The sequence below is a fragment of the Cyphellophora attinorum genome (genome assembly GCF_001299255.1).
Source record: "Cyphellophora attinorum strain CBS 131958 chromosome Unknown Contig10, whole genome shotgun sequence".
Taxonomy (NCBI): domain Eukaryota; kingdom Fungi; phylum Ascomycota; class Eurotiomycetes; order Chaetothyriales; family Cyphellophoraceae; genus Cyphellophora; species Cyphellophora attinorum.
This window is the reverse complement of record NW_017253238.1, coordinates 274,022-301,895: the sequence shown is the minus strand read 5'-3', so window position 1 is coordinate 301,895 and position 27,874 is coordinate 274,022. Positions and strand designations below refer to the sequence as shown.

The 27,874-nt window shown below is 53.4% G+C and overlaps 10 protein-coding genes across 10 annotated transcripts; 1 reads left to right on the top strand and 9 right to left on the bottom strand.

Annotated features, from left to right (window-relative positions):
* Positions 1 to 46: 46 nt before the first annotated feature.
* Positions 47 to 3,301, bottom strand: AB675_7948 (uncharacterized protein; the record flags this gene model as incomplete). Its single annotated transcript, XM_018148355.1, has 1 exon — positions 47 to 3,301. The coding sequence occupies one exon, from the start codon at positions 3,299 to 3,301 to the stop codon at positions 47 to 49; it is 3,255 nt and encodes a 1,084-aa protein (XP_018001036.1).
* Positions 3,302 to 5,284: 1,983 nt separating this feature from the next.
* AB675_7947 (uncharacterized protein) lies at positions 5,285 to 6,474 on the bottom strand (the record flags this gene model as incomplete). Its single annotated transcript, XM_018148354.1, has 4 exons — positions 5,285 to 5,307; positions 5,356 to 5,712; positions 5,897 to 6,077; positions 6,136 to 6,474. 4 exons carry the CDS (start codon positions 6,472 to 6,474, stop codon positions 5,285 to 5,287), a joined length of 900 nt encoding a protein of 299 aa, XP_018001271.1.
* Positions 6,475 to 11,461: 4,987 nt separating this feature from the next.
* On the bottom strand, positions 11,462 to 13,748 carry AB675_7946 (ATP-dependent RNA helicase dbp2; the record flags this gene model as incomplete). Its single annotated transcript, XM_018148353.1, has 5 exons — positions 11,462 to 11,670; positions 11,720 to 11,848; positions 12,301 to 12,408; positions 12,457 to 13,439; positions 13,675 to 13,748. 5 exons carry the CDS (start codon positions 13,746 to 13,748, stop codon positions 11,462 to 11,464), a joined length of 1,503 nt encoding a protein of 500 aa, XP_018001324.1.
* Positions 13,749 to 14,886: 1,138 nt separating this feature from the next.
* Positions 14,887 to 15,907, top strand: AB675_7945 (uncharacterized protein; the record flags this gene model as incomplete). Its single annotated transcript, XM_018148352.1, has 3 exons — positions 14,887 to 14,934; positions 14,985 to 15,349; positions 15,604 to 15,907. 3 exons carry the CDS (start codon positions 14,887 to 14,889, stop codon positions 15,905 to 15,907), a joined length of 717 nt encoding a protein of 238 aa, XP_018001224.1.
* A 154-nt stretch (positions 15,908 to 16,061) lies between these two features.
* On the bottom strand, positions 16,062 to 17,059 carry AB675_7944 (putative 2-dehydropantoate; the record flags this gene model as incomplete). The annotated part of the gene is made up of 2 exons (XM_018148351.1): positions 16,062 to 16,911; positions 16,992 to 17,059. 2 exons carry the CDS (start codon positions 17,057 to 17,059, stop codon positions 16,062 to 16,064), a joined length of 918 nt encoding a protein of 305 aa, XP_018001080.1.
* A 597-nt stretch (positions 17,060 to 17,656) lies between these two features.
* Positions 17,657 to 21,154, bottom strand: AB675_7943 (Chitin synthase 2; the record flags this gene model as incomplete). Its single annotated transcript, XM_018148350.1, has 1 exon — positions 17,657 to 21,154. One exon carries the CDS (start codon positions 21,152 to 21,154, stop codon positions 17,657 to 17,659), a length of 3,498 nt encoding a protein of 1,165 aa, XP_018001130.1.
* A 707-nt stretch (positions 21,155 to 21,861) lies between these two features.
* On the bottom strand, positions 21,862 to 22,792 carry AB675_7942 ((R)-phenoxypropionate/alpha-ketoglutarate-dioxygenase; the record flags this gene model as incomplete). The annotated part of the gene is made up of 2 exons (XM_018148349.1): positions 21,862 to 22,200; positions 22,253 to 22,792. 2 exons carry the CDS (start codon positions 22,790 to 22,792, stop codon positions 21,862 to 21,864), a joined length of 879 nt encoding a protein of 292 aa, XP_018000974.1.
* A 546-nt stretch (positions 22,793 to 23,338) lies between these two features.
* Positions 23,339 to 24,079, bottom strand: AB675_7941 (uncharacterized protein; the record flags this gene model as incomplete). The annotated part of the gene is made up of 1 exon (XM_018148348.1): positions 23,339 to 24,079. One exon carries the CDS (start codon positions 24,077 to 24,079, stop codon positions 23,339 to 23,341), a length of 741 nt encoding a protein of 246 aa, XP_018001032.1.
* A 581-nt stretch (positions 24,080 to 24,660) lies between these two features.
* Positions 24,661 to 25,431, bottom strand: AB675_7940 (uncharacterized protein; the record flags this gene model as incomplete). The annotated part of the gene is made up of 1 exon (XM_018148347.1): positions 24,661 to 25,431. One exon carries the CDS (start codon positions 25,429 to 25,431, stop codon positions 24,661 to 24,663), a length of 771 nt encoding a protein of 256 aa, XP_018001270.1.
* A 427-nt stretch (positions 25,432 to 25,858) lies between these two features.
* On the bottom strand, positions 25,859 to 27,805 carry AB675_7939 (uncharacterized protein; the record flags this gene model as incomplete). Its single annotated transcript, XM_018148345.1, has 1 exon — positions 25,859 to 27,805. One exon carries the CDS (start codon positions 27,803 to 27,805, stop codon positions 25,859 to 25,861), a length of 1,947 nt encoding a protein of 648 aa, XP_018001125.1.
* Positions 27,806 to 27,874: the final 69 nt, after the last annotated feature.

Genomic DNA, 27,874 nt, shown 5'->3' with positions numbered 1-27,874 from the left:
CGCTATGCACCGCGTATGCTCATTCGTAGATGTACACTGGCAGCAATCAATGCCGACCACCAGAAGCCACATGTGCTGTCCCTCGGTCATCATCATCACGGCCGAATTGCTCAATCAAATTCTCGACCCGCTCTCTGCTGGGCGGTTCCCAGCTCAGGGTTGCCTTGTCTGCTTGTCCTGCCGAGCCATCGCCAACGGCGTCGTCTTCCTTTCCCCAGTCGATCATGCTGCCTTCGCCGCCGTCCCACGCCAGATCCGAGCTACGCCGTTGATTCCTCTTCTCTGCTCTCCGATCTCGTACGTCTTTCTCGCTCAGCCCAGTCCGCATCATCTCCAATCTCAGCTTGTGTTCCCTGTCCTCCATTTTGGCCTCGTGTGCCTGGCGTCTAGAGCGAATACGAGAACGAATCTCCGGAAATACCGGACCATCATGGTGGACATCGGCATTTCGAGCGTCCTGGTTCAACATGCCCTTCGTCTTGCCTTTCATGTTTCCTTGATTTTCCAGCCATAATTCGTATTTTCGCTGTCGCCGTGTCAACGGTCTACCATCCTCTCGAGTCTTTTCTGCAACTTGCTGAAAGTTGCCACTGTAACTGGCATTCTTCCTGATGCGCACCGCCAACGCCGCATTGGCGGCGGCCTTGTCCTGTGCGGCAGCATAGCTGTCGCCCGCAACGAGGTCCACCGGCTTCGTCGCCTGCAGCGCACGTAGGGTACCGTCTGTATGGTCCTCTTCTTCGACTTCCTCTTCCAAGTCGCTCTGTTTGGCGTCGTATATCAATCGGATACGCTCAGCATGTCCTGGACTCTGGGTTCCCGAGTAACCGGTGAGTGCTGCTGTCAGGCGTCTCACATACTCTGCTGTGCTGGCTTTCTGTAGCCTGATTCCCCTCAGTACGTCTTCGCCCAGCGGTCCCAACCCTTGTTCTTCAAGCTGAAAATTGATGACCAGTACTCGGTCGTATGCCGAGATCATGCAGTTGAGAAGTGCAAGCAACTCCTCGGGGTTGTCGCCGGGGTTTTCGGTAATTTCCTTATATGCTGCCTTCTTTCTCAGCTCTCGCAGTTTGTAAGCGCTGAGATCCTGTTCGCTTCGGTCGTGTTCAAGGCGCCGAATGAACATTGTTAGCATGTCTTGTACACTGGCCTTGTACGGCTTCAGTCGTTCGAGGGCTCGCAAAGCGTTGTTCAGAAGCGGGTCACGAGGAAAGTCGAGGTCGCCGGCTTCCGTCTTCTGCAGAGGACGTTTCTTGTTGATGCCTTTTGTAGTGTACAAGCCCAGCTCAAGGTACATCGTGAGTATCTTGGGATCTACAGCAAGGCCCTGTAGCGGTTGGATCGGTCTTCTAAGTTCCATCGGAAGGGGAGTGTCTGGCGGCAGATTGTGACGAGCAATCTCTAGCTGATTAGTCTCCTCGTCTCGCGCAAGCTGGGCAGCAGCAGCGTGCTGTTCCATGAGATCAAGCACATTTGTGGCAATATCGAAGACGTTGGGATTCCACTTGTCTCGAAGACAGGTGTTCATGGCCACGACGAAAGCACCTCGAGACTTGAGGTACACCCCTGCCTCGCCGGTGTACTGCTGTCGCAATAACTCAAGCGTTTGTCGACTTGCTCGAGACACTCGCAGCATCCGCAGATAGTGTTTGACGTTGTTGGCATCTGGTACTATCGGATTCGTCTTGGTCGTAAGATGCTGCCAGTATGCTTTGCCGATATTTGGCCGCCCTAAGAGAGCAGCTGCCTCAATCAATAGCGAAAGTGTGTTGTTACTAGGTGTTGCATACAATGCGTGCACACCCTTGGAGTTGGCCTTCGAGTCCATTGATAGCGGCTCGAATACCTGCAGATACATCTGTGACAAGTCCGACTCGTCTACAACTACAGCATCATCCGCAGCATCCCCAGACGCAGATGTGATCTGAGTAGCATCGTTGCTGCCAGCCGACGCTGGTTCCGAGCTAGCGAGTGAAGCGGCATCGCGCTTTCGGGCAAGATGTTCCATTTCTGAAGAATTAGCACCGCTAGCTTTGTCGAGGTCCTGGTTCAAGCTGGCCAGTACAGTATCATCGATAGCGACGCCCATAGTTTGCTTGACGAGTGAAAACACATCTCGAGCATTTGGCATTCTCTTGCTCATTAGCAGCAGGCGGCCCATCGCACACACGAGTTTCTCATCCATAACCAAACTCATGTCGCTCCATTTCTTGATGACATCAATCCACATTCCTCGCGCGTCGCCGATTACTTGCGTAATTTTTGCTCTCGATACTTCATTGACGTGTGATTCCTCGTCTTCGATGTTCTTTGGTAGGTCCAACTGCATGGCATTGAGGATAGTCGTGTAGGTCCAATGATCTGGGCTGCCAGGACCCTTTTGTGGCAGCTGGCCTGCGACAGCCCAAATCGCACTCATGTCGCCTGCCCTTGCCAGTACATTGATGATCGCGTTGCTGTGCATCGTTATGAGCTTCACCTGGCTGTTTGGTCTGAAGATGCTGCTGTACACGTCCATCGCCTGCTTCGCCATGGCGTTGATTCGCGCCTGCGCCTGTTTCGTGGCTTCGGGACTGCGTGGGTAATGCCCTACGGAACGAATTCCTTCACCGAGACCACGCAGAATCAGAAGATACGTATGGCTATCCGGGACATGGCCCCGCTTCTTCATGTCCTGGTAGATCTGCAAGGCCTTTGCATTGCTCTTCTTGTGCATGCACCAGTCGATCAGATGATTCCAGCTGACCGTGTTCCGCACTTTGCCCTGCGGAACGCCTCGCTTGAGACCATGTCGGTCGCTTGCGAGCACCGTCTCGTGTGCTTTTTCGAACTCATCGTTTCGGAGGCACCGCTGAACTTCCTGAGCCAGACGAAGTGGATCGGTCAGGTACTCGGCCTCTTTGTCGAGTTGTTTTTGTAGTTCTGTCTGCCCCTTTTCAGTCAGTTGCATCCGGCCATTCTTGTCCCGAGCAGCTTGATCCTTTTCCTTCCGGAGGGCGGCAGCACTCGGTGAGCGGGCCTTGCTCGACGTCAGTGGAGGTGCGCCCTTTTGTGAAGCCCTCCCCGCCTCCCGAATGTGATGGCCTTTCTTGAGGCCCCGGAGCGTTGCGGCGCCGCGAAAGAAGTTGTGGCCGGGACGGCGCAAGGAGCGTGGTCGTTCATCACGTTGGCCGGCGAGGCTTAGAGCCCTCCACGAAGGCGGGACCCATGGCTGTAAAGTTGTATTTGACGCTAACGAGTGTGAGAGGTCTGCCGAGATGGAGGAGAAATGGCGTCGCAGGCACGCTGAACAAGTGAACATGAGGACCTAGCACAGCACTGACAGCGATTGAAATAGTCGATCGATCCTGCTGCAAGCTGGAGACATCAGTCCAAGACACTTTTTGGAAGGCATGTTCCGATCAAGAAATTTAGCCGAGCACAGTCTGTATGCCAATTGGAGCACTTCGGATGCTAGCGGAAGTCGCTCTCCGGCCGATGAAGCGAAGTTCCCAGATACTTCTGATGCATGGCTTCAGGCATGGTCGCGAAATCGCCGGGATACGTAGCAACCGCGAACGAGACCTCTAGGCTCTATTTGGTCGCATGTACTGAGCTTAGTCGTCGGTCTTGATTGATGGCAGTGGCCTTTTGCACGAAGAATCCTGTGATAGCAGTGTTTCAGTTTCAGCCAGCCACTGCTGGAGTGCTCTCAAGCACGACTGTGCCGCTGCCTACCAGTGGCCCAGTGCATCTCACCAACTGCAGGCACCGGCGATTTCAGAGCGCATCTACGTGTTGTGACCAGGAACTCTGCCCGGGAGCACCTCGTGCAAGCAATGCACCGGGCATTGGTAGGTGAGCCAGGCTAGGAAAGATCGCTCGAAGGCAACCACGCAGCAGCCTTGTTCTTCGCAGATGTGTTTGTAGCAGAAGACACACGCCAGCAATGAGAGCAGACAAACGGACACCCCGAGCGGTGCAGCTTCGTGGCCCTGTGCATCGCACCTGCCCTGCTTCTCCATCTGCCTTTGCGGTACTGCAAGGAAGTCCCGGCCAGATGGCATCGCGCTTGCAACCGCATCGTGCATGAGTTAGCAAACAGTGGTCCTTATGATAGCTCATCAATCCCGCCTTTCGCCTCTTAGTCACGTTACACAACCTAAGCCCTCAACGGCCAACGCATGCAAGGAACAAGTTGGCTTCGACGCTATATCTAGCGTTTCCTACTAGCCTTTCAGCACGGATCGCACAGTTCGCACTACTTCCTTCTAGATTGCCAGCTAGTATACCAGACTAGTGGCGACACGAGCTAAAGCACAGTCCTTTCGTATGCCACGAGTCTTTTGACGTAAGGCACGGAAAAGCACTACTAGTGTGAACGTTCGTAATCGTGCTATACTAAGCCAGGCGTCCGCTGGCCTTGTGCCTTACAGTAGTCTCGAAGTAAATCGGACACGAGGCATGGTTTAGTAGTAGCTTTGTCTCGCTCGCGTCGGCCAGAGCCTAGGGCAGGTTTGCGTAATCCAGCAAGACTAAAGCCATTGGCAAGATGTGAGGTGAGATCTTTATCGGAGCTGGCGAGTACGCGAGTTTGGAGCCCGAGCGTCGGATAGAGGATGAGAAGAATGTTGCAAGGGCGACCTGCTTCTGGGATATCATAATATTTACAATTCTCGTGCTTGTGTGACTACTCAGATGTCTGCATATGCGGTTCAACGACATCTCAAGATCATGCTTGCCATGTCAGACACCGCTGCAAAAGATCAACGCGCCCGAGCAAGCAAACATTCCGCTATCGCGATTGCGGCCATGTGCTGCCGCGGCTCGCAGTCGACCTTCCGCGACATCACTGCCCACATCAAGTGTGCTCGAGCATTACCACCCCCACAGATGCGCCGTATCTCCCTGCCAGCTCGACGATGTGCTCAATGGCCTATCCAAATGTGTCGAGGGCGTGAAGGATGTTGAAAATATGTGCTGCTCCCGTATGTCGAGGACGGACTTCGTCCCAGTCGTCTGGTTTGTTCATCTCGGTCGTTTGTCGGCCCATGATGCCTCTCCGGTGTCAGCAGAGAGTGGATTGCTGAAGACCGATTCTGCAATTCGTTCCGCGCCCGATGATTTTGTAAGTAAAAAGAAACTCCAATTGCCATGCGTAGTACGGCAAGAACCAAAGTCATCATCACCGAAGCCATTCAAGCCAATACGCCACAGGGGTATCTCCGTCCATTCCACCTTCCACGCTGCCGTTCATGTTGTCGTCTATCGCTACCTCGAAATCGCACGATCATTCGGAGTCATACTAGTACTGGCCTCCATGCGGTTCTAGATGCCGTTAGAACTTGTTGCCGTATCATCAAGGAGATTACTAACGCTGGCCATACATCGCACCCTGTCCTTGTTGACCGTAAGGCGATTGAGGATAGCCGCCGTAGGGAGGCTGCATTTGACCATTCTGTTGAGGGTAGGCCATCGAATTTGGCTGTTGTGGAGCGTATTGGCCCTGGTGCTGAGAATCGGCTCCTTGATAGCCGATCGGCGGAAGGGAAGGACGACCACCGTTCTGCTGATAGCCGGACTGTGGGACATGTTGAGGATCAGGGCCTTGATTATCGACCTGCTGGGCCTGTTGAGCAGCCTGCGCCTGGCGAGCACGCTCGTCTTCGGCCTTGCGGACGGACTCTTCCTCCTTCTTGCGAGCCTTCCATTCCTTGCGAATCTCCTTGAACTCTGTGCACAGACGTCAGTCAAGTTTCAAATGCATTCGGAGGATATGTGATTAAGCTCTCGTAGCGTCGGATGACTAGCGTGGTGACACAACTAGTATAGCGCATGCCGCTAGCCATCCAAGAATGTATGGTCTTTTGTTCAAATGTTGGAGTTCAGAGGATCAAGCTTAATTGTTTGTTCGTACCTTCTGGAGTTCTCTTTTGACCGTGTGACTGCATAGTGACATGCGCATTCAGATGATTGAGTGTGCCGTACGCCTTTTCGCAGCCATTCCAGCCACACTTGTACATGCGCTCAATTTCTTCGTAACGACGGCGTGGGCGCTTGTGTTGTTGGGCGCCTGGGATCGGAACAAACGAGTAGACCTGTCGCGGACAGTCAGCAATTGCTTGTGCGTCTGCGCAAGGATCTGCGACGACTTACTTGACCTGGGCGTTGGCTTGCGGACGATGGCGGTGGACCTGGCACCTGACTGGGATGCTGGTAAGGACCTGGCATACCGTGCTGCGGCGGATAGCCACCCCAAGCTTGGTCGGGCGGCGGGCGAGGCGGCATGTTGTGGCCGTAGTTGGGAGGGTACTGTTGATGCATCGACTGGTCTTGTGGACCGTATGGAGAGTACGGAGGATAAGTTGGGCTAGCCTGAGAAATCGAGGGATCTATGGGAAGGTTGGTGTTAGAAATGGCTTGAGAGGACGCGTCTGGATGATCCTCATCGGCGACGCCTGTCAGGGACTTGGACGGACTGTTTTGTTGAGCCATGCTGACGGCTGGGTGCGGATGCGCCTGCGCGTACTGGCTGTATCTCAGGTGCTCTGGTGGGAATCCAGAAGACCGAGCTGATTGCGGTGTCAAGCCGTACTCAGACTGCGGCGTGTTGGTCGTCGACAGACTCGCAGAGCGCGGATCTTGCGTCGAGTAAGTCGCAGTAGATGCTTGATCTGAACGCGTTCTTGGTGTAAGCCTTTGTTCAGGTGGAAGTTTTGAATTTTGAGTTCCGACGTTGGTGGGTTGCTAACCTGACTGCGCGTACTCAGAACCTCTGTCCATGAACAATTTGGCTTCAAGTGACTGACCACGCAAGTGACGCGATCAATGCACTGTATATGCCACGTGACGTGTGCAACCCAGACAACAACAACTTTCACTGTTTCCAGAGACAAAATGTTGTTGATGCTGATGATGCGCCCACGCGTTGGAGGATAGGTAAATACAAGGTGTAGAGCCGCCGCTCGGCAAGAAGACGACGATGCGATTGAAGCTCTGTTTAGGACGAGGGCCGGCGTGATCTTTAATTTCAAGATGGCCAGACAGAAGCGACTGATCAAGGTTGGGGGCTCGGGAGGCAAGCAATCTGAGCTACAGGCTGGGTGGGCTCGTGGAGAAGTAGCGCACGAGATGACGAGCAGAGGCTGGGATGCAGCTCGGAGTAGCGATTATTGTCGATGTCAGGAATCCTCCGTACTGATTCTGAGTGCAGACCAGATCGACCGCCGTCGGTGAGTTGCTTTGAAAGTGGCTGATAGGCTTTTCTGGGTCCTCTGCGACAAGAGTGGACCGAAAGAGCTTCCCCTGGAAAGAACTAACAGTCTAGCCGGTGGAGGCAGAGATTGAAGTTTAGCGAAAGTGACCTTTCCCTCGAGCGGACTAGATTCGTCACTGAGTCGAGCTTTACCCCGAGCTTGAGTGGGATTAAGCAGTACAAGACCGGCCTGAAGCTGTCCTGATGGCGCCAGTGCGGTAGACTAATGTACAATGCCGGTCCTCTGGCAATGCAAGTACACGGTACAAGACCTCTGCAACAGATGTACCTGATATTCACATCTGCCGGAAATCTTTCTCCTACAGCGATGCGTCCATCCGCTGAGGGGCAAAATGGAAGGCAGCAGATCACGACTCGGACAGTGGGTGCCTGAGGTGATGGGGCAAGTTTTCTGATGCAGCACCGTATATGTCGAGTCGAGTCGAAGTCAAATGACTGATCGAAGAGCTTATTGCGAACGGCAAATGCACAGGCGAGATTTTTCCTTAAACAGGCGGGATGCTCTCCTCAAGATTATCGCCGGACAACGTGTTTGTCCACGCTTTCAAGCGGTATCTTGTCTCAATGCTGCAGGAGGGTGGTATTGAACAGACACAACTGTGGAGCTGTTTCTTGCTGGTTGACCGGGGTTGGTCGGGCGGACAGTGGATTGTCCGATGATGATGATGCCTGGAAAAGACTCGGGGGCGACTTTTCTGGTAGAGGAGGAGGTTGCGCTCGAGGAGATGAAGCCGAGGAACAAATCAGATGCGCAGTGTGGTTGGAGGGCGTCCCGGTGGAGTGGGACGCCGATGGCCCAGGCAGGCCAGTCTCCGGGCGTCGACCTGAGGAGATATTCAGGGATGCGAAGCGGCGCAGAAGTATTGGGCAAGAAAATCGAAGATGGTGTTAACTAGATGTGTCGTAGCGTGGCGAGGGTGGATGGCGCTTGACAAGACCGCTAGCCCACGCGCTAGAGAACAGTTATCAAGTGCTCAATGTTTTGCTCTGCCGACCAGCTACGTGCAGTCTCAATGCACAAGGTGGTGTAATTGATTGAGTGTCACTGTTGCTGATTGGGTTGCAAAAGAAACGCGTCAAACTTTTACAAGAGTGTAAAGGAAGAAATGACGAGAGGAAGAGAAAGCTGAGGAGAAATGTGAGTCGAGGTGGGAGGGGGCTGGCAAATTCTGGCAACATAGGGGGGCCAGGTTGAGCCTTCCTTGTACAGCATCCCTCGAATGATAGCCTGCAGGGTAGAATGCAAGTTGAGTGCCCTCCTATTGCTCGACATTGTCAGATGCAGAGCATGATCCTATCGCAAGAACAGGGATTATGAATCAAGATGCCACACAGTACTTCTGTCGGTCCATGAATGTCTTCATTGGACATTTGTGAGCAGGAGCGAAAGAATGAATGATGACTTGAAGCGGCAGGAGAAGACATCGACGGTGGAACTCTGAGAGCAGCATTTTTGTGGGCGGGCCTGCAACTCAGAGGCAGGCGTATGTTCGGAGTACCGATTGTGTTTCCATTCTCGGTCGTCGCTGCGAAATCACTGAGCATTTTGCGGTGTATCATGTGCATTGCGAAGCATAACAATACGATTGAATGTTGTATGTTGTCGTTGTTGAGTTTATAGGTGTCCGAGGACTGATATGGGAACTATGCAGAATCCTGCTTAGGGTGTTGGGAGAGCCTGGTTGGCGTCGATGCTAGCCGCCTAGCTAGCCTGTTTGCCTTGCCCTTGAGCTTTGACGGGAGAAGTACATCGCGGTGTTTGCCACCAAGGCATAAAACTCATCGTCGCACGAGGTAAGCTATTCGAGTGCTCTCCGAGTTGATATGTCCTGTCGCTCGATGCGCGTCTGTGAGCCTTGGACGATGCAACAGAGACAGATTGTGGCTTTTGATGCTGTGCCGTTCTTCCGGGCCAGCATTCGGTACATGTGGGGAGGTAAAACTTGGCAACAGCCCGTGTCTGCTCAACTTCTTAAGACTGCAGCACATAGATGCCTATTAGCCGTGGAAGCTTGCCAATTTGTCGTTCTCTATCATCAACGCTTCAGGCATAGGGAGACGTGCACACGCGGAATGAAAGCATGGCCGAGTATCTGTGGCCCAGAGTACTGTATTCCGTGCACAAACCATCGTTCGATTCACAAGTAACATGGGGGCCGAAAGGCAAAACTTGAAGTGGCCGGTGGGTGATCGCAGGTGGTACTACCCGATCAGTTGGGCTTCTTGTGAGTGACTCGCGGGGTTGCCGAGCGTCGTGAATAATCATGGTCATGATAGCCACATGCCGACGCTTCTTCGAAGAAGTCTCGGGTCTATGAGCTTGAAGTAACGAATTTCCTACCCATTCTCGCTATGCAGAGGGTCGCAGATCATTGACGGGCATGAGTTCGGTCACTGATGATGTGAAACCTGTGGCTTGTTGCACGTTCTTCGCTGAATTGTTGGATAATGTTCATCTTCTGCCGTCCCAGGAGGTGATGGCACCATCGACTTCCAATAATGCGGCCCCTACTCCCACGCATCAACCATTTTCTCCATCTAAGAAACGTTCTTCAAGTGGCCGTGGAAAGCCGTATCAATGCCTTGCCAGGCTCCTTCGTGGAGTTCGGCACCTCTTTGGGATTGTCATGGACACATTCAAGGTCCTGACGACTTCAGATCCGTCGTATGTGTGGATTTTGATCCACGCATCCAATATTCGCATGTGGCACTATCCTAGAACAGTATGGCTTAGAAATCGTGCGCTTCATGCACGAAGAGAGCTCCACAGATACTTGGGTTTCTCGGTGGTGTGACAGAACCGTTCAGCCGGTGCCTCCCACAGTCACCTCACTCCAAATCGTGGATGATCAAGATCGCAGAGCACTGCATGCACATTGTAACGAATGGCACGGGCAGCGATTCGAACCTTCTGAGGTACCTATCTTTCGATCGGGATGTTGGGTGCTCACAGTTGGCGTCACGACTCGCTTATTGGGGAACTGCAGGTGCCAGGAAGAAGGACTTCGCTGTCCGAGTCATGCGTCGCAGGGGCCGACTGCAGCGTCCAAGGATCCTAAATTTCCTGATGTTGTCTCGCTTGCAACCTAAGAATTTCTGGCAGCGCCGATCTCCATGTGTTCGAACGTCAAAATAATGCTCTTCTCGTGAAGACCACTTGTCAGAGGATGGATGCCAGGATGCCCACGCTCGCCATCCCTAGCTTGTTTGCCTGGCGGCTTTGCCTCGTGCACGCATCAACTTTGACCCTGCCGAAGAGATTCAGACCATTGCGCTACCCCAATCGCTGCTGAGTAACAGGTCGATATTTTTGGCCTTCCAGTGCACCTCAAACGTGAATACCTTTCAGAGCACTCCGTGTATGGTTTTGACGGATGTCCCATCATCTGCATCCTCACCTGCAATTACCTCAGGCCTCCCACCTGCCCTCGACCTCGCCAGCCCACTCTATCATCCTGCAACGTCAAACTTGGCGACATAGACGAAAGGGATGGGACTGATCCGATAGTCCGTGGGGCCGACTTATTCTCGGGAGCTGTCAATTTCAATTTCTAACGGGTCTTAAGCGAGAAAAACGCTTTGATCAGCATTTCAGGAGTCGACCCCAGGAAATGTGCAGCTGTTTTTGGAAAGCGAATTATTGATATCTCGAACACTGGGTCGAGATTGCAGGGGTGGGCAGACGACGTTCTGAGTCTCCACGAATCTACGGACTGGATTACTCGACACCAGTTGTACACGGTAGGTCAATAATAATCTGCGGTTCAGCAGTTCAGCGGAAGAAGTCCGCCGACCGCACAGAAGAGAGCTCTTGCGGAGACGAGATCCAAATCATGAAAGTGGCCTCGAGGGAGGTCTCCAGGGAAGAGCAGCATCAACTGTTGATATTGCATTGTGATTGAGCCTCTCAAAGTCTCGTGCTGGATGGGTCTGCCGCATGATCTACAGTGCACGCCGTCTTTGCGACGAGGTGAAGCAGCGTGTCCTTCTATCGCGCTGTGTATCTAACCCTGATGCTGAATGACCATTCCGACCCCAACATGAATGCCCCGTACATGTACCAACGCCGTAGAATGACTTGTTGCCGATCTGTTAACACCTTCGAATGCTGAAATCCGGCCCAGACTAATCTATGAGGTATCGAAGTTGTTCGAATCGGATTTTCGTGAAAATGAGACCGTCAGTATCGTTGGCAAGCAGCGTGCTTTACCAACGGTCGCGGCCAAGAGGAGCAGCGTTGGATGCAGTGAAGCCACCACCGCGACCACCGCCACGACCTCCACGACCACCACCTCGACTGTAACGACCGCCGCCACCGCCCCCACCGCTATAGCGAGCCATCTCGGCAAGACGAGGATCGATTGGCTGCTTGGATTCGGTGAGGATGCCAACGAGCTCACGAGCTTGTTTGGCGTCTAGAAAAAGTTAGATCAGGCTCCAACAACATGGCAGGAGGATACTCACTCTCAGTAGTGAACAAGGTGATGGCAGTGCCGGTGCGACCAGCACGACCTGTACGGCCAATGCGGTGAACATAGTCTTCCGAGTTGTTCGGATAGTCATAGTTCAACACGTGAGTAATGTCGCGAACATCTTGAATATTGGTTAGCAATCAATGCTTTGGTGCTTACAATGTCTCGGGGGCCATGTGTGGCCGTGTGATTACGTGTGATGCATTACTCTCATTTACGATCGAAGCTTGAGCTATCGATGTTTCGACGTTGTCCGCTGTGTCCAGATGACGGCAATGTGTCTACGGTCCTTAGGTGAAACTCCTGGAATGCAGCTTGATCCAATGAAGGAACATTCGCTGCATACTGCGCGTGAGTGCAGATAGCAGTCGAAGACTGAAGCTAGTTGCCTGAGCAAGCTGCAAGTGAGGACGAAGAGTTTCGCAAAGAAGGACCAGAAACGCAAGCCTGAACAGTCATACAGAGAACAAGACGAGTGAAGAGAGTTTGCACCAAAATCACACGACTTCAATGGTAAGAGATGCAGAACAAACAATACCAGGGGAGGGATGGAAGGGGGGCTGTTGGTCATACCGATACCACGAGAAGCCACGTCAGTGGCAACCATGATTGGACTCTTGCCGGTCTTGAATTCGTTCAGAACCCAATCACGTTCTTGCTGCTGTTTGTCGCCATGAATAGCTATTGAAGTCAGTCAACGTCTCGGTAGTTTGGAAGAGGGAGTCTTACAAAGTGCAGGCCAGCCGTCTTGTCGAAGGAAACGGGTGATCTCGTCGGCGACGCGCTTGGTGCCTGTGAAGATGAGGATTTTGTTGTTGCGGTCTTCCATGACCTGCTCGAGATGCTTGATGGCGCGGTCACGCTTCTCGAAATCTGAGACGACCTCGACAATCTGTTTGATGCGATGATTGGCTGAGAGATCCATGGAGCCGATGTTCACCTGGATGTAGTCGTTGAGGTAGTCGGAAGCAAGCTGGCGGACTTCTTTGGGCCACGTTGCAGACCACATGAGAGTCTGACGATCAGGACGAATCTGACCAATGATCTTGCGGATCTGAGGCTCGAAACCCATGTCAAGCATGCGGTCGGCCTCGTCGAGAACGAGATAAGTGACACGGCGCAGGTTGGTCTTGCCAGCCTCAAGCATGTCGATGAGACGACCAGGAGTAGCGATACAGACCTCAACACCACGAGCCAAGTCGCGGATCTGGCCACCCTTAGGAACACCACCGTAGACACAAGTGTTGCGGATTCGCGACGATTTGCCGAATTTGGCGACTTCCTGTTGAATCTGTACGGCGAGTTCTCTGGTCGGGGCTAGGACAAGCACAATCGGGCCATCTCCGGGTGCCAGCAATGGCTGAGCGTTGATGTGAACAATTGCGGGCAGACAGTATGTCAAAGTCTTGCCGGAGCCAGTCTCAGCAACACCAACGACGTCTCGGCCAGAGAGAGCCATGGGCCAACCTTGCGACTGAATTGCGGTGGGCGCTGTGAAACCTTGACCCTTGACCTCAGACATAACATAGCTGGGGAAGCCAGCCTCATCGAATGTCTCGACTGGGCGCGGTACTTGACGACCTTGAACGGTCATTTCTTTTTGTTTGCGGAAGGTATCGACATCGTAGGAGGATCGATTGGTGACATCGGGGTCTTCTTTGTAGAAGGACTTCTCGAACTTAGGCAAGGTGGACAGATCCCAGGTTTGTTCTCTTAGACCGGCGCCGAGGTTTGACATGCGATCGCCTCCTGCGCCGCCAAAGCCACCGCCGCCGCCTCCGCCATAGCCACCGCCACCGTAGCCACCGCCACCCGAGTAGCCGTTGACGTTGCCGCCGTTGCTGTAGCCGTTGGACCTACTGAAATATCAGCATCAAAATTCGAGCGAATCGGAAAATCATCGCGTTGCGCCAAATGCGAATGCGACAACATCGTCAAGCAACTTACCCGCCGCCATATCCACCATCACGGCCGCCGCCATAGCCGCCGCCGCCTCCGTAGCCACCATTGCCGTAAGACATTGTCATCTGCCTGTGAAGAGAGTGCGAGTTTGCAGGGTCAGAAAAATCGTCGAGTCGAGCGCGGTGTTTGTCTATCTGCGATGCGTTCGAAAGAGACAGAGAAGAGCAGGTTGCGTCGCGGAGAAGATTGACGACGAAAATTTGGCAAGGGAAGAAGTTGACAGAACAGAAAAATGTTTGAAGTATGAGATTGATCGCCTAAAATCTCTGCGCAGCCGGGCCACTCCTATCACGCGATAGGATTCTTTACATGACTCACCACTGGTCTTTCCTTGCACTGCAGTGAGATTGAGACTGAGTCGTGACTGCCATTCATGAATTAACAGACCAGAGAGGCAGCTGCTCACTGGCCTCTGTCCAATTTATTATGTGCTTCGCTGCTGCATCACAGACACGGGCTTCGACTACACACTGGCAGCCCTACTACTTGGCGTCTTAGGCTGAACCACCGCGTTGATCGGGTCAAGGGACCTCTAAACTCTACAATGGATGCCCAGGATCACAAGCAGAGTGGTCCATGAACTGACAGCCAGATTTGCTGATCCCATCCTGCTCTGTGATGTTGTACTTGGTATCCGGCTGTGTTGTCGAACGGGCACGCTGATGCCGCTATTCCGACGTGGCCGCTGGCCGCTGGACTTTGGCTCTTCTTCCCCCTCCCGATCAACAGCGGCACCGATTACGCGCTGAGGTCCAAAACAGTGCCTCAGGTAGGGCAGATGTGTTGTCAAATACTCATTCTCGACTTCTTCCGGCCCCAGAAACATCGACAGGCCCTTGGTGCGTAGAAATCAATCATGACATTTCGATTCAGATGCACCGCATTCATCGGCATCACGATAGCCGGCTTCATAGCGAGATTGTATGGGTCCATCGACTACCTGCCGCCCGCTCCAACTAGTGAGGCTCGCGCGCAGCCAGCGTGCAAAGTATCAGCCTAGCCGACACGCTTGGTGCGAGTCTCCAGAGCCCAAAGGCAAAGCTAGGTAGTGCATTATTCGGAGAACTACAAAAACAACCGATCAGTCACCTGTCCTTCACCCAGGCCATCAAAGTCAATCCTGTAAGTTCTGAACCAGTCCCTGGATCTCACCTTACAAGCGCCCTCGCTGCAGGACACTCACCTGAATCCCCAGTCATGGAGAGCGCGTACACTGCGAGCCCGTTGTTACTCCTGCCTCCATCGGTATGTAGACATACCGAATCCATTAGTATTCGTGACTCACACCATCGCAGATCAAGTCAAAACCTACCCTACCCGATATGCCATATGAGATTCTGAGCCACATTATCGCTCTAAGCCTCTCCAGTCCTCTAGTCAGCATTGAGATCAAAGGGCCAACTGGTCACTCCTTCCGCCCGTGGGCCGAGCTGTCGCCATGTTTGCTGCTCTGTCGGCGGATCGCAACCGTTGCCAGAGAGTACCTACAGCACCCTCGGCGTCAGATCACCCTCACTCTCAGCTCATTCGACGGCACACGCAAGTCAAGCTTCGACTACTGCTACCCCTTGCTCGAACAGATTCTGAGCGCGCGCCTACTCACCCTTGAGAATAATCCGGCGGAAATGTCCCTTGGTTTCGCGTATTTACACCATGAGATGTACCGCTGGTGGCTTGATTTTCCCCGTACTGGCGGTCGCCTTCCAATCAAACGTTCTGAGAGCTATCGTCAGCTACGTCGGTATCGCCTTGGGCTCATCGAGTCTCCTTGAACGCGCCACAGTAGAGACTTCGTCCTAATAAGCAACAGCTAACAGCGACGTTATGGTCCTCGGACGGAATACCTACGTTACTGTGCTCGCATATGGCGAGGACAACCGGCTAATGGAGAGAGAAGCTGATCCTGCTGATGAGGCGTAAGATGGACCGCCGCACCACGCGCGAGGGAGTCATAATCGCCAACAACATCCACCAGGCTTTGGACATAATAGATGAGGAGCGCTATACCAACGTGTGGGTAGATGGCGGCGCTACGGTTTCCTCCTTCATACGAAGGAAGCTGGTGTCCGAAATGGTGCTGACAACAATCCCGATCGCCATCGGCAATGGCGTTCGCCTTTTCCAGGATCTGAAGACAGACCTCAAGCTCGATATTGTAGCAAGCGAGGTCTTGGACGAGCTCCTGATGACCAAGTATCGCGTTCGTTATGATCCATGATATCGGCAATGCGCACGGAATTGCCAGCTGCTGAGCCTGTCTGTGGTCATGGTAATAGTTCTACGAGACAAGAAGACCATTCAGCAATCCAGATGAGGTCCCAAGACGTTTCCGCTATGACTGTAGTCGTCTCTTCCCGTCCTCCAAAAGGCTCTCAGCTTGCTGCATCACGTCCAAAACTCTCATCCAACCCCCTGACTAGCACTAACAACGCCCTCAACATCGGCACATCCACCCCCTTCTCCGCCGCAATCCTAACCGCATTCCCCACAATCGCATCCACCTCCATCCTCCCACCCCTCCTCGCATCCGCCAACATACTCGGTTCCACTCCCGGCAAGTCCCTCTTCTTCGCCCTCCCCATCTGCCACTCCACCGTCTCCTTCGAAATCTCCGGGTAGCCCACTGCATTGGCAATACTGGCGATCTCGAGCATTACTGCTTGAACAAATTCGGCTGCATAGGGTGGGTCAGAGGAAGAGTGCATAAAGGTGGCGTCTGGTGAGCGGGAGAGGGCGCAGATGGGGTTCCAGGATGCGTTGACAAGGAGTTTGGCCCAGCGTTTTGACTGGAGGTCTGCATGGTGGTGGGCGGTGGCGCCGCCTTGTTGAAGGAGGGTCGTCAGCTTGGCGGCTGCTTTGTCGGCGGCCGAATCCTTGGGGAGGTTGGCTGGGTAGGTTCCCAAGTGCAGGGTTTCGACTTCGCTGTGCTTGAAGGTCCCAAGAGAGGTCTGCGTTACAGGGAGGTAAGCGACGCAGGAGATCAGTGGGTTGTTCGGGTACGCTTTAGCATAGAGTTCCTCGATAGCAATACCATTCTGAATGAGAGCGATGGCGGTTGTAGACGTGATGGCTGGTCGGAGCAAGTCCGGTATTGAAGGTTTGCTAGGGAGGGCTTTGGCGGTCACGAGGATGAAGTTGTAGGGTCCATGTCCCGCGTCGACGGCTTCTTGCACGGAGCGGGCGACGCGAGGCCGGCAATTCAGGTCATTTCCGAAGATGTTACTGTTGATTGTGAGCCGTGCTGTGAGACTTGGTCGTAGTTGGAGCGACAGATGGTGGTGACGTTGGCTTCGCCGAGGGACTTGCAGAGGATGTAGCTGTAGACGGCGCCGACGCTGCCTGTGCCGAAGATCAGCGCTTTATCGGACATTGCTGATGTGGTTGAGAAGGACGGGGCGAATATATGTGCTTGGCTAGACCAGTATGCTGAAGGTGGTCTACATCGCCTTCGATGTATGACGGCAACCTGACGCTGAAATTGAGACAAAACGCGAGATGGGGTGATCAGCATTCTATTAGTTCGTAGTACATTACGTGACGTGTGTCAAGGCGTCTACAGGTCAGCAGAACGACTGAGAGGTTGGTGGACGATTAAGTCATCCGGCGTCACTTAGATCCGAGGAGCATGGTCAACCGGCGTGGTTTGAGTCTTGTCGACGGATACTGGTCATCCGGCTTGACTTAAAACTACGGGGTGTGCAGCTCGACCTTTCCGTGCACAAGAACGCGGAAAGGTACACGCAACTTACACGAACACATGTTGGCAACCTTTACCATTTGGTCAGTACATCCTGGGCCTCTATCCACTCACTCGACTCCGTTGTGCCTTGAGTAGTCCAAGCTGACAATCCATCATGCCAACAAGTGTGATCTACAGAACAGAACGCCACCTCTGTCCCGTCCTCCTTCCCAACCCACCGCCTGATCATAACATACATGTTCGTACACGACTCAGAAGCAGCTCGACTCACCGCGAGAAGTAGCTCATCTTCTCACCAATCCTGCTCTTAACATCACTCAACGTCTCCCCCAAACTGCTCCCTGTGCTTCCCGTGTTTCCCGTCCCACTGCTCATTGTCCCACTCATCCCTGCACTACCACCAAGACCACTTCCTCTCGACTTACTCAGTCGACCACCACGACCACTCTCACTGCTCGTCCCAGTCTTCCCACTCTCGCTCCACGCTCCCGAGCTCTCCTTATGACGTGAGTTCTCATCGCCACCACCAAACCAGCGCTCGAACTTTTGCTGAATTCGACCCTCGACAATGGCGCCAATGATATTCACAAGACCAAACGCACAGCTGCCCAACGCACGGAAGATGGCGACAGCCGCAACCGACCAGAGGATGAAGCTCAGGTAGTAGTTGTCCTTCGGGTTCGAGCCGACCGGATATGCTTCCGAGACCGCCATGGCAAGGATCGCGTTGCAAACCATCCAGGTCGCGACCATGTACGTTCTGACGGCTTTGTAGTAGTCTTCTTGCAATTGAGCCTCCGGAACGGGCGGTTGCGGCACCTCGAGACGGTCGCGCAAGTTACGCAATGCGACGTCGTAGCCGCTGTCAATATCGAGCTGTTCGGAGGGCATCTCGACTTCAACGATCGTGGTTGTGCTGTTGTTGTTACTGATCGCTTTGGCTGTTCCTAGGTCGGTCTTGAGGACGTTGTCTCCTTTGGTGCCCCATGTCACATCGTGCGTGTTACAGAAAGCGTAGGTCTGCAGGGTGCAGATGTACGATGGCAATAAGGCGAAGTACTGTGCCGACGAGGTGAACATATGCCATGGATCTAGATACAGGAAGGACATCAGGAAGTACAGTCCAACGGTCGAGATCGTCGAAACAATGAGGTTGGTGAAAATGTTGTTGCCGAGCTTGTAGCTATCATCAGAAGCGTCCTCGAGCGAATGCGCTGTCAGCTGCTTGATAACAATGTACAGGGCCGCGAACGTGGTGTACGCCATGATGACCGCGTAAGTGACCATCGTGCCGAGATAGAGTCGCTTGGCACCTTGTGGGCGGTTGCCCATCGAGAGGATGAATTGCAGACAGATGAGTAGCACTGCAACGTAACGCATAGCGACGAAGACATATTTTCCGATGCCATGTCCGAAAGGATCGATTTTTGGATCCGACAGAGAGCCGGCAATGAAGTAGAAGGTGAGGTAGAAGTTGGCCAGAGAGAAGAAGGTGAAGAGGAGTGAGACGAATTGGTAGAAGAATTCAACATGGAGAAGGACCTTCCGCGTGATGGTGTGATCGGTCTTCCAGACTTGTTTGAAGTGAACCAAGGAGTAGACGGCGGCAAAGAACGCGCCATTCAGCCAGCGGCGACGTTGCGAGATGAATTCCGGGATTGAGTCAGGCACATCGGTCTCGCCGTATGCCGACTTGACGAATTTGAGCACCCAACGCTCGTCTCGTTTGGCCACAAGTTCCCAGCAAAGGATTCTGTCCTCGGCTAGATACATGTTCGCTGTGAAGACATCTGCATTTCGGCCGTGCAGTGTCTCACCCTTGAAATATTGGGAGAGTGGGCCGTGTCCGGTGGTATCATTCTGAAGGGCGTAGTATCGATATGCTGACAGTGCACCTGGCAAGACTGTGATATAGCCAAACACGGACTCGAGCGGCTTATCGAGAATGTTCGACATCTTATACTCGAAGTTTTGGGAAGCGACTAGTGGGTTCAGCAGTCCTAGCCAGCCTTTGCCTTTATCAGCCTTGATCTCACCAGCTGCTCCTGCAACATTTGAATCTTGGTCGAAAGCTTTCCAGAGATGATACAAGGCCTTGCCGTCTGGCTTTGTTCCCACGTCCAGCAGAATACACACGTTTGGCGAGAGTGCGCGGCCGAATGCGTTGAAGAACCATCGATGCGAATTGAGCTTTTTCGCGTTCTGCTCCTTGAGACAGAAGATCATCTGACAAGGTACGATCCCTTTCTCGGCGCCCTTGAATTTCAATGATTCGTCAAGCGAGACCTGAGTGGTATATTCGTACACATGAGCTGCGACAGGCTTCTGATTGACCACATTCTTGGCAATGCCATCCTGATATACACCAAGAGCCGCCAACGCGTTAAGTGTTCGTGGATGCACTTTGGTTCTGCCGTCCGCAATGATGCAGACAACAATCTTCTGCCAGCCATCCTTTCCCCATGTTCTTGATCGTGTGCGTGCGCAGAAATGTGCGATGTTTCTCATGATGCCATGCATTGTTCTAGTGAAGCAAATCTCGTCCTCGTTGTACATGGTAACACATATGAGCAGTTCTGTCTCACGGGCAGTCACTCCGATGTTCTGTCGCAACTTGTAGCCGTTGAGTACAAAATCATCAGGGTCGCATGTCACAGCGGTGTATCGCATATGAGTGTATTCTCTTTCATCGCGTCGAGGCAGGAAGCTGTGGAGGATAGTCGGGATCTTGCATTCGAGGATGAGCTCGCCATTAATCAGTCTGACTTCCTTCCTCGTCATCTGTGCACTACGAAGACCTCTTCGAGCTTGACTACCGTCTGGAGCTGGTCCGTAGTGGTCGTATTTCTCATCGTCTTCTTCTGAGGTGAGGGTCGACTCGGTCATATACGAGTGTGAGGATTTCAGACTCGCTCGGGGGTCATTGTCAGGAACGACTGGGTGTCCGTTGACGAAGACATCGTCCTCTGCATGATCAGGAATTGGTATAGTCGTTTCAACGGGTCCACTCTTGTCTGATGGCGCGAATAGCGGCGCAGGAGGAAGAGGACGTCTAGGGCTGCCTCCGTACTGTGACGAGGGCGTACCAGGTCGTGGGCTGCCATTAATCTCCGCAGGCTCGTAGCCCGAGTTGACAGGCGGCGGTCGCGTCCAGTCTACTGATCCACCTCTCGGTGTGGAGGGTCTCATGGGCGAGCCTCTCGTTGCGGCAGGAGGTGGAATGGACGGTGCTCGGCCCAAGCTCGAGGTTGGTCTTGAGCCATAGGCAGTCGACGCGGTTGGTCTATGATAGCGCTCGGGGGATGCGCGAGGATTCCTATAAGATGGACTTCGGTCAGTCTTGGGGGCTCTTTTCAAGGTTACTGTCGCTTTGAGCGACGGAGATTTGCCCACAACAGTGTATGTTCTGCGGGTGCGATTGAGGTTCTCTTCCGTCTCAGCAAGAAGAGACGAGACAGGACTTGGTGAGCGGCTGCCTCGTGCGGCGGGAGTCTGTGGTGAATCTTCATCCTCCCAATGAACCTGCGGTTGTCCAAGCGGCTTTCTTTTCGGGGAGTGCTTGCCATTGATCAAGGGCATAGTAGTACTGGTGTTGGATGTTACATACGGTCTAAGATCTTCTGTGCTCGTGGGCAGCAATCTGAGTGAGTTGTTTCCTGGAGCGATGTAGCTTGTGCTATCGTCTTCGTTCGGGGTGCCCATGTATGAGGGTGGTCCGTCGCCATACGCTGGGGGCATGCGCGACGGTGTCGTAGTATGGTCCATAGTGGGAAGGTATTTCAGTCCAGCATGCGGGTCAGGGACAGATTGGTCAAGCTGTATCGAAGTAATGTGGACGCACGGAGCAGGAGCAGGCGACCGGAGCAGAGCGAGCAAGCCGATCTGGCGTCCTCGAATGGAGTCATGTTGATTCGGGATCTGCGCGGTTCCCCGTTTCGGCCTAGTCAAAAATGCTGCCACAGCAACGGGATCTTCTGCGACAGATCCGCTCCTGTCAGCGCGGTCTCAGGCTGTTGCATCGCGAAGTCACATGACCTTCGCCAAAGTGACTCGGACCTGACCAGGGCTCTCCTGACCCGATTCTCATTCGTGTCTGTTCCTGACAGTCCTGCATACAGTACATGATAGATGATGCAAGGGATTGCGAGGAAGTCATCTGCATGAAATTATCTGGAGAGTTCCCTGACTGCTGGTCTGAAATGCGTAGTCTGGGCAGTAACGGCTGTCGAGTCCAGTAGGCGTTCAACCAGGGTAAGAACGCGGCGTCACGACAACTGGAAGGTACAAAAGTCTCGCGGCGGCGCTCTTGCCGTTCTGAATCTCACTACTCGACTGGACTTGCCTATAATTACAACAACCAAGCATGCCGTACAGTGGAACATTTTTATATCTGGGGAACAGCTGTCAACCGGTTCCTCGAAGACCCACGGGAAAATCTCTCCTCTTCCCGAGGCCATCCGCATAGGACATCTTCACACAGGGACATCTCCCGCCAGAGTGATCCTCATCATCTCCCTCTTCTCGCCTTGATAATCATTTATCGGATTGTGTAGCACACATCGATTGTCCCAAAATGCCAGACTACCCACCTCCCACTTGAATCGACAGGTGAACTCTGGTTTGGTCTGCCACTCATGCAAGAACTTCAGCAGCGGCGCCGACTCCGCTTCGGTCCAACCATCGAAATGCGACGTATGCGCTACGTTCACGTAGAGTGACTTGCGACCCGTCTCGGGGTGCGTCCGGACGGCCGGATGTGTTGCTGAGAAGACTTCCGGCGCTGAGGATGGGGCAGAATCCTTAATACGATCCTGACGCTGTTGGTCAGCCTGAACTGGGAATGGAGCATTGCGAAAGGTTTACCTCGCGTGTCTTCGAGGCGTCTGCTTTGGAGGAGGTGCTCACGCCGCGTAAATTGGACAGTGTTTGTTGCAACCCTGTAGAGAGAGTCTCGTATGCAAGATACTGGTTCGCGAAGAGCGTGTCTCCGCCGCCACGTATCGGAATTTCCTCAGCCATGAGGAGGGTACCTAGCGGTGGAGAGGGAAGGTAAGTGGTGTCGGCGTGCCATATGCCGCCGAAGTTGGTAGTCTCGTGTCTGAGCTTCAAGACTTTGATAATCTCAGGGTGTTCATCCAGACCCCGGACCATAGGGTAGCGCTGGGGTTGGCCGAAACAGGTGGCGAAGCGGAGGAAGGCTGATGGTGACAGTGGTTTTGGTTGCCGGAAGAATATGACGCCGTGATCGAGAAAAGTGGCGCGGATGGCGGCAATGGTCGTTGGAGAGAGGGTTTGGGATATGTCGACGTCGTTGATTATGGCACCGAGACTGCCCGAGACCGGGGTGATGGAGAGGGATGGACTCTGAGTAGTGGCGGAAGCGTACGGTCGGATACTTCTCATACACGATCTGTAACTCTGGAGGAGCCCGTGTCGAGCCCGCAGGTTGCATTGTACATGGCCAAGAACTCGATAGCCCAGTAACTTCATGTCTGCTGCTGTACCATGAGGCACACTTGGAAGTTACCAAACGTCCATGAGCCTACCTACCAGTAGCAATGGTTGATCCTGATAGCTGTCGCGTTTCTGAAAGGGCCGTCTGAGCCGTGTGACAGTCATACGTCGTTGGTCCATGGCCATGAGCCTGCGCGGGTTCATGTCCGAGGCTCATACCTACTAGGTCTCCATCCCCATGTTGGAGAGATGCGGGGGATCTGCATAGTAGGAGGTACTTAAGGTTTGCCTGAACGCCTTCTTGGTAGAATACTACATACCTAAGTACTCTACCAACTGGAGCAAGTTCAATCCAATCGCGACTTGAGGCTGAGGCAACCGAAAGCCAGGACCAACTAAAGAGGTATCAATATTGGACTAATCTCAATCTGCGACCACTCGGGGCGTAAACCAGATTACCGAGCCTCACGAGCTCTTCTCTTCCAGCTCCTCATCTCACCGGAATTTCTCAATCAAGCGGAGCGCGAGAACACACTTCTGCTGCTCGAGCTGCAGCTCTGCACGACGAGAGCTCCTGTCAGCAACCAACGCCACCCTCTCTGCCTTCGTCAGATCTTTCCTGAGAGCTATCCTTCTGTTGGTAGGCAGAGCTTCGAGCAGTATATTGTATGCCGAAACCCTCTGCTCAAGCTTCTTGTTGCATTCACACTCTGTATGGAAGTAGTTGTTGCCCAGGCGCCGTGTCGTGTACTGCTGTAGGGCAGCCAACATGGCATCGACTCTGACCCATCTGAGCCAGTGGCCCCAAAGGTCCGTGCGATCGCAGAGAATAACGCATCCAGGCTTCTTGGTGGCGACAAAGTCCCAGAGCTTGCCCGTGTCTGCTCGACGCCATCTGTAGGACAAATTGAAGAAGAACTGGTTTCGTGGGAGATTAGTGGCTGATAGCACGTTCTGGAGACGGCCATGTCTTGCGCGCAATATACGGTATACCGTCGGACACGCCAGCGCAACAGAAACGACCTCTGGAGACTCAGAATAGCCGAGAATGCGGTCCGTAATCTCTGTTGGCAGTGATTGAAGATTACCGGGACGATTTGCAGCCTCTTTGAGTGCTTTGATCTTTCGCCGTTCTTCTTTGGCGCGGCGCAGATTGTGCTTGGTCCTCTTGTGCGCTTTCTGCTTCTTGGCGGCTTGCTCGATGGCCTTGCGGTGGCTTTTGCTCGTGGGCGCCATGGTCGAGCTGAAGAGACGATATGCGGTGCTAGAGAGGCAGGTTGAGTATATGGCCGTCGTCTTCGCCTTGCGCTCGACTTGGCTGTGCTTCCTCGTCAAGGCTTCTATCGGGTGGTCGACATCGTGAGCGCTGGCGATGGCGGACTGAAGAAAGTTTTGAGGCAGGTGCTTTCGAGAGACTGTGGGCACTGATTAAGAAAGGAGTACCCCTCGTGCGGCTGGGGAGGCCTGCGGCTTGAACAGCAACGCGAGCGGCTGTGCATTGCTCAACTCTGGACATAAGTCTAAGAGCACCGGTCCCAATGTTGAGCCGTCAAAATGTACCAGAGCCTGGTCTTGCGGTGATTCACAAGAACAAAACACATGCAAAGAAGTGGTCATAGGTCGTTGGCTGACCTGTTGATCTTTGACAGTGACTATGAGGCCTTCTGATTCCATTTCCCACATAAATCCAACGTTCACAACAGTTTGCAGCTAGGGGATCAACATGGCTGAAGGTTCTGTGCTCTATCCTGCTCGTGACCACGGAGGAGGTAACGTGCTGTCTGTCAAAAAGCCTCCAAATGCTCAGTAAAGCATTTTCAACCCTGCGGTCCAGACATCCGGTATTCGATGACAGTTCGTGCATCCCTCAGATCAAGCATTCGCGCTATAAGTTCATGCCTTCGGTTGATTACTGCTCGTCGCAGATCCCACGGTGTAGGACGAGGATGTCTCTCCTCGACTTCGCAAACCAGATCCAGCTCGATCCGAGCGCGCTCTATGGCAATTTCGTACTCGCTCATAGGACTGGTGTAGTGGGGCTTAAGCTGCCGTTGATCGTATGCAGCAAGTCCATCCTCAAACGCTCGATTTTGTCGAGCCTTGAACAGCCGGCTCTGAACATCAGATATCTGCATATAGAGTGTTTGGTTGGTGGACCATGCTGCCAGTCGTCGCCATTTCAAGGTGATGATGCATTTACAGAAAGCCGTGTATGGATGAGTGTGTGTCTCTGGCAAGGACCCAATTGGAACAATACTCTGGCGCAACTTGCAGTAAACCATGTCTGGTGGGAGCGAAGATTCCAGGTGTTGGAGAATGGTCGTCCCCGGGCCCTCTGCATCATGAAGCTGCGAGAGACGCGCGACTCGCTTGCTGCTCTTGATGCGCCTATCGTATGCCTTGGAAGTGAGTGCAAGGCAGATCATTTCGATGGGGCAGAGGTGTTGCAGCAGCACTTCGAAGACGTCACTGTTGAGTTTATTGATGGGAGGCTCTTCGATACTGCCAGGAGCTGGAATGGCATCACCAGGTACATGTACACTCATCGGCAACGTTTCGGTTTCTGCTCTGGTGCAATCTGCATCCATATCTGATCGGCCGAGGAGGGCCTCGTGTAGATTCCGACTTATGATGCGCACAATCGAATCAGAACAAGTGTCCTCGGAGTCGAATTAGTCTGAGCAATGACTGGTGCGGGTGTTTGAGTATGCTAGGCAAGACAGAAGGATCCGAGTTTCCTGAGTCGCTTCCAAGGGAGCTTATGTTGGCGTGAGCGACTGGCCGCAACAATGAACACGTTGATAAAGGAAGGCGTGGTTTCGCAGTTCACGATGCGGTGGCTGGTGTCTGTGTTTCTGATTCTGAATCTACGAGTGCTGGATCCAAGCTGAAACTAGGTCGACAACGTGGCATCAACATCCTTGGATGCTTCCCATGCGGCAAAAGTCAAAATGCTGTGGCACGATATGTGCTCGGGTTGTGTAGGCGTGATCGTCACTTCTACCCTTTTGACCATCACTCTTGCTTGATAGGATGCAACACCATCATTGGCAAACACATCCTGCCACCATCTTGCTTGTTCTGCGACTCCCACTTCAACTCTTCATTATCGTTCTCGCGCCCAAGCCAGCGTTTCCACAAGTACGAGGCAAAGGCTGCATTGCTGTAATACGTCGCTCCCCTGAACACGTGTTCACCTGGACCGAAGACACTCCCGCCTTTTCCATGAAAGTGCCCATCGCCGTGGTCCATGCCTGCTCCTTTCGAATCATCGCTCAATTCGGCGTTGTTGAACACCTCGTTGGCATGGACAGGCGGCCAATCGCGATCAAAGTAGATCGGTAATGGTGCATAGATGGCCTTCAACCCATACTGAAGGGCGATAGATGCGGGATACATCTCTGGAAACATTGTATGATTTCTGGCATAAGTTTCTTTGTGCATTAGCCGCAGCAAACGACGGGACATCCGAGACGCTGTGATGAGAGCGGCACGAGTAGGCGGACGCTCGTCATAGCCAGTGATATCATCGTGGAATGCCCATTTCGTCCCAGTTGGATCGAAGAGGGGATTGAATGTGATCAAATCCGTGATATGGTCCGCGTGCGGCGGATTGGCCTGCTCCGGGGTGTCAACCAAATCTGCCTTAGGCAATTGAGGACCAGCGATAGGTGCCATGCTCTGTTCTGCCATCTCATTCTTGATAGTCTGCACATATTCGTCATACGTTCCATGCAAGGCAGGAATGTAGAAACGCGATGATAGCTCCCAGCTGTACTCCTGGGGCTGCTTCTCAGCCCATGCCGATATTTGCTCGAGGAGCTCATGGTAGTGCCCGGTGACACGAATGTCCATTTCCCACTGCCAGAAGTAGTCGAATTCCGGATGCTTCTCAGCAAAGTACTGGAGAGGAAAATGTAGTGATCTGTACGCCTCATACACATCGCCACCAGAGAAATTGACAATGCTCTCCGGAAATGGTGGCGGATAGATCAACTTCATCTGTGCTACTGACCATAGGGTAGCCATGCCGTGAAACTCCATCGGGATGCTTGATTGCAGAACGCGATTGTATTCCTCTTCAGACGCCCAAATAGGAATGCTGTCGTCCTGAAGGTGAACCAGAAAGTGCACTGTGTACTTGCCACGGGATGCAAGAGCTATCTCGCTCACGATTGCTCGCAAAACTGCGATATCGTAACGAGTGTACTTGTAGCCAGCCCATGTTCTGATAATGAATGCCGTTCTGCTCTTGACAACGTCACGATTCTTCTCGTAGCACTTATCCTGAGCTGGACTCCATTTCGCACGACTCCATTCGGGGTGTCGACTAGGACCGTCTGCATTGTCGCCGCCAGGCGCATAGGCTACGCTCTGCTCGGTTTCAACAGGCGCATTGCCGTAAGGGCCCAGTCTTTCTACGCGGTCGTAACATCTTGCGTTGTCTAGGTCAAGGACCTCGGCTGAGCCGAGCAACGGAGCAGACATACGTTGCGGCAAGCCATTGTATGCTGACCATTGCGGGATCTCAAGCGTCTCTTCCTCGTCGGCGAAACATTTCTTGCCGTCATGTTTCACTTGCGCCCGAACAGGTGCGAGTAGCGGCGTCGAATCGCGTTCAGGTTCTGGCGACTCGCGGTCCTGCTCGGACACGTAGTGTGACAACGTGACCAGTTTTCTTCGGCCATTGTAGAATCCATTCAGTCGTGGGAACTGCTCCCACCAAAATACCTCTCTTCCTCCTCTATCCCGCGACTGCCCCAGCGGTATTGGCTCACCAGGGATCTCCTCCGGGATCGCATGCTGCTCTGACCCTCTTGTGAGGTTTGCGGCTAGCTTTGCAAGAGCTGAGACGCATGCAGCGACCACGAGTGCGCCTGTTACATACAAGAACAGCCGTCGTGCCGAGAAGCGGGTGATGCTCAACTGTCGCCGATACGGACGACTTGCGCCGGGCGCCATTCTCGCCCAAGCCCAACAAGCCGAGTCTCGCCTCGTCGTCGAGAGCCGATGCGCGCACGTCAAAGGTGT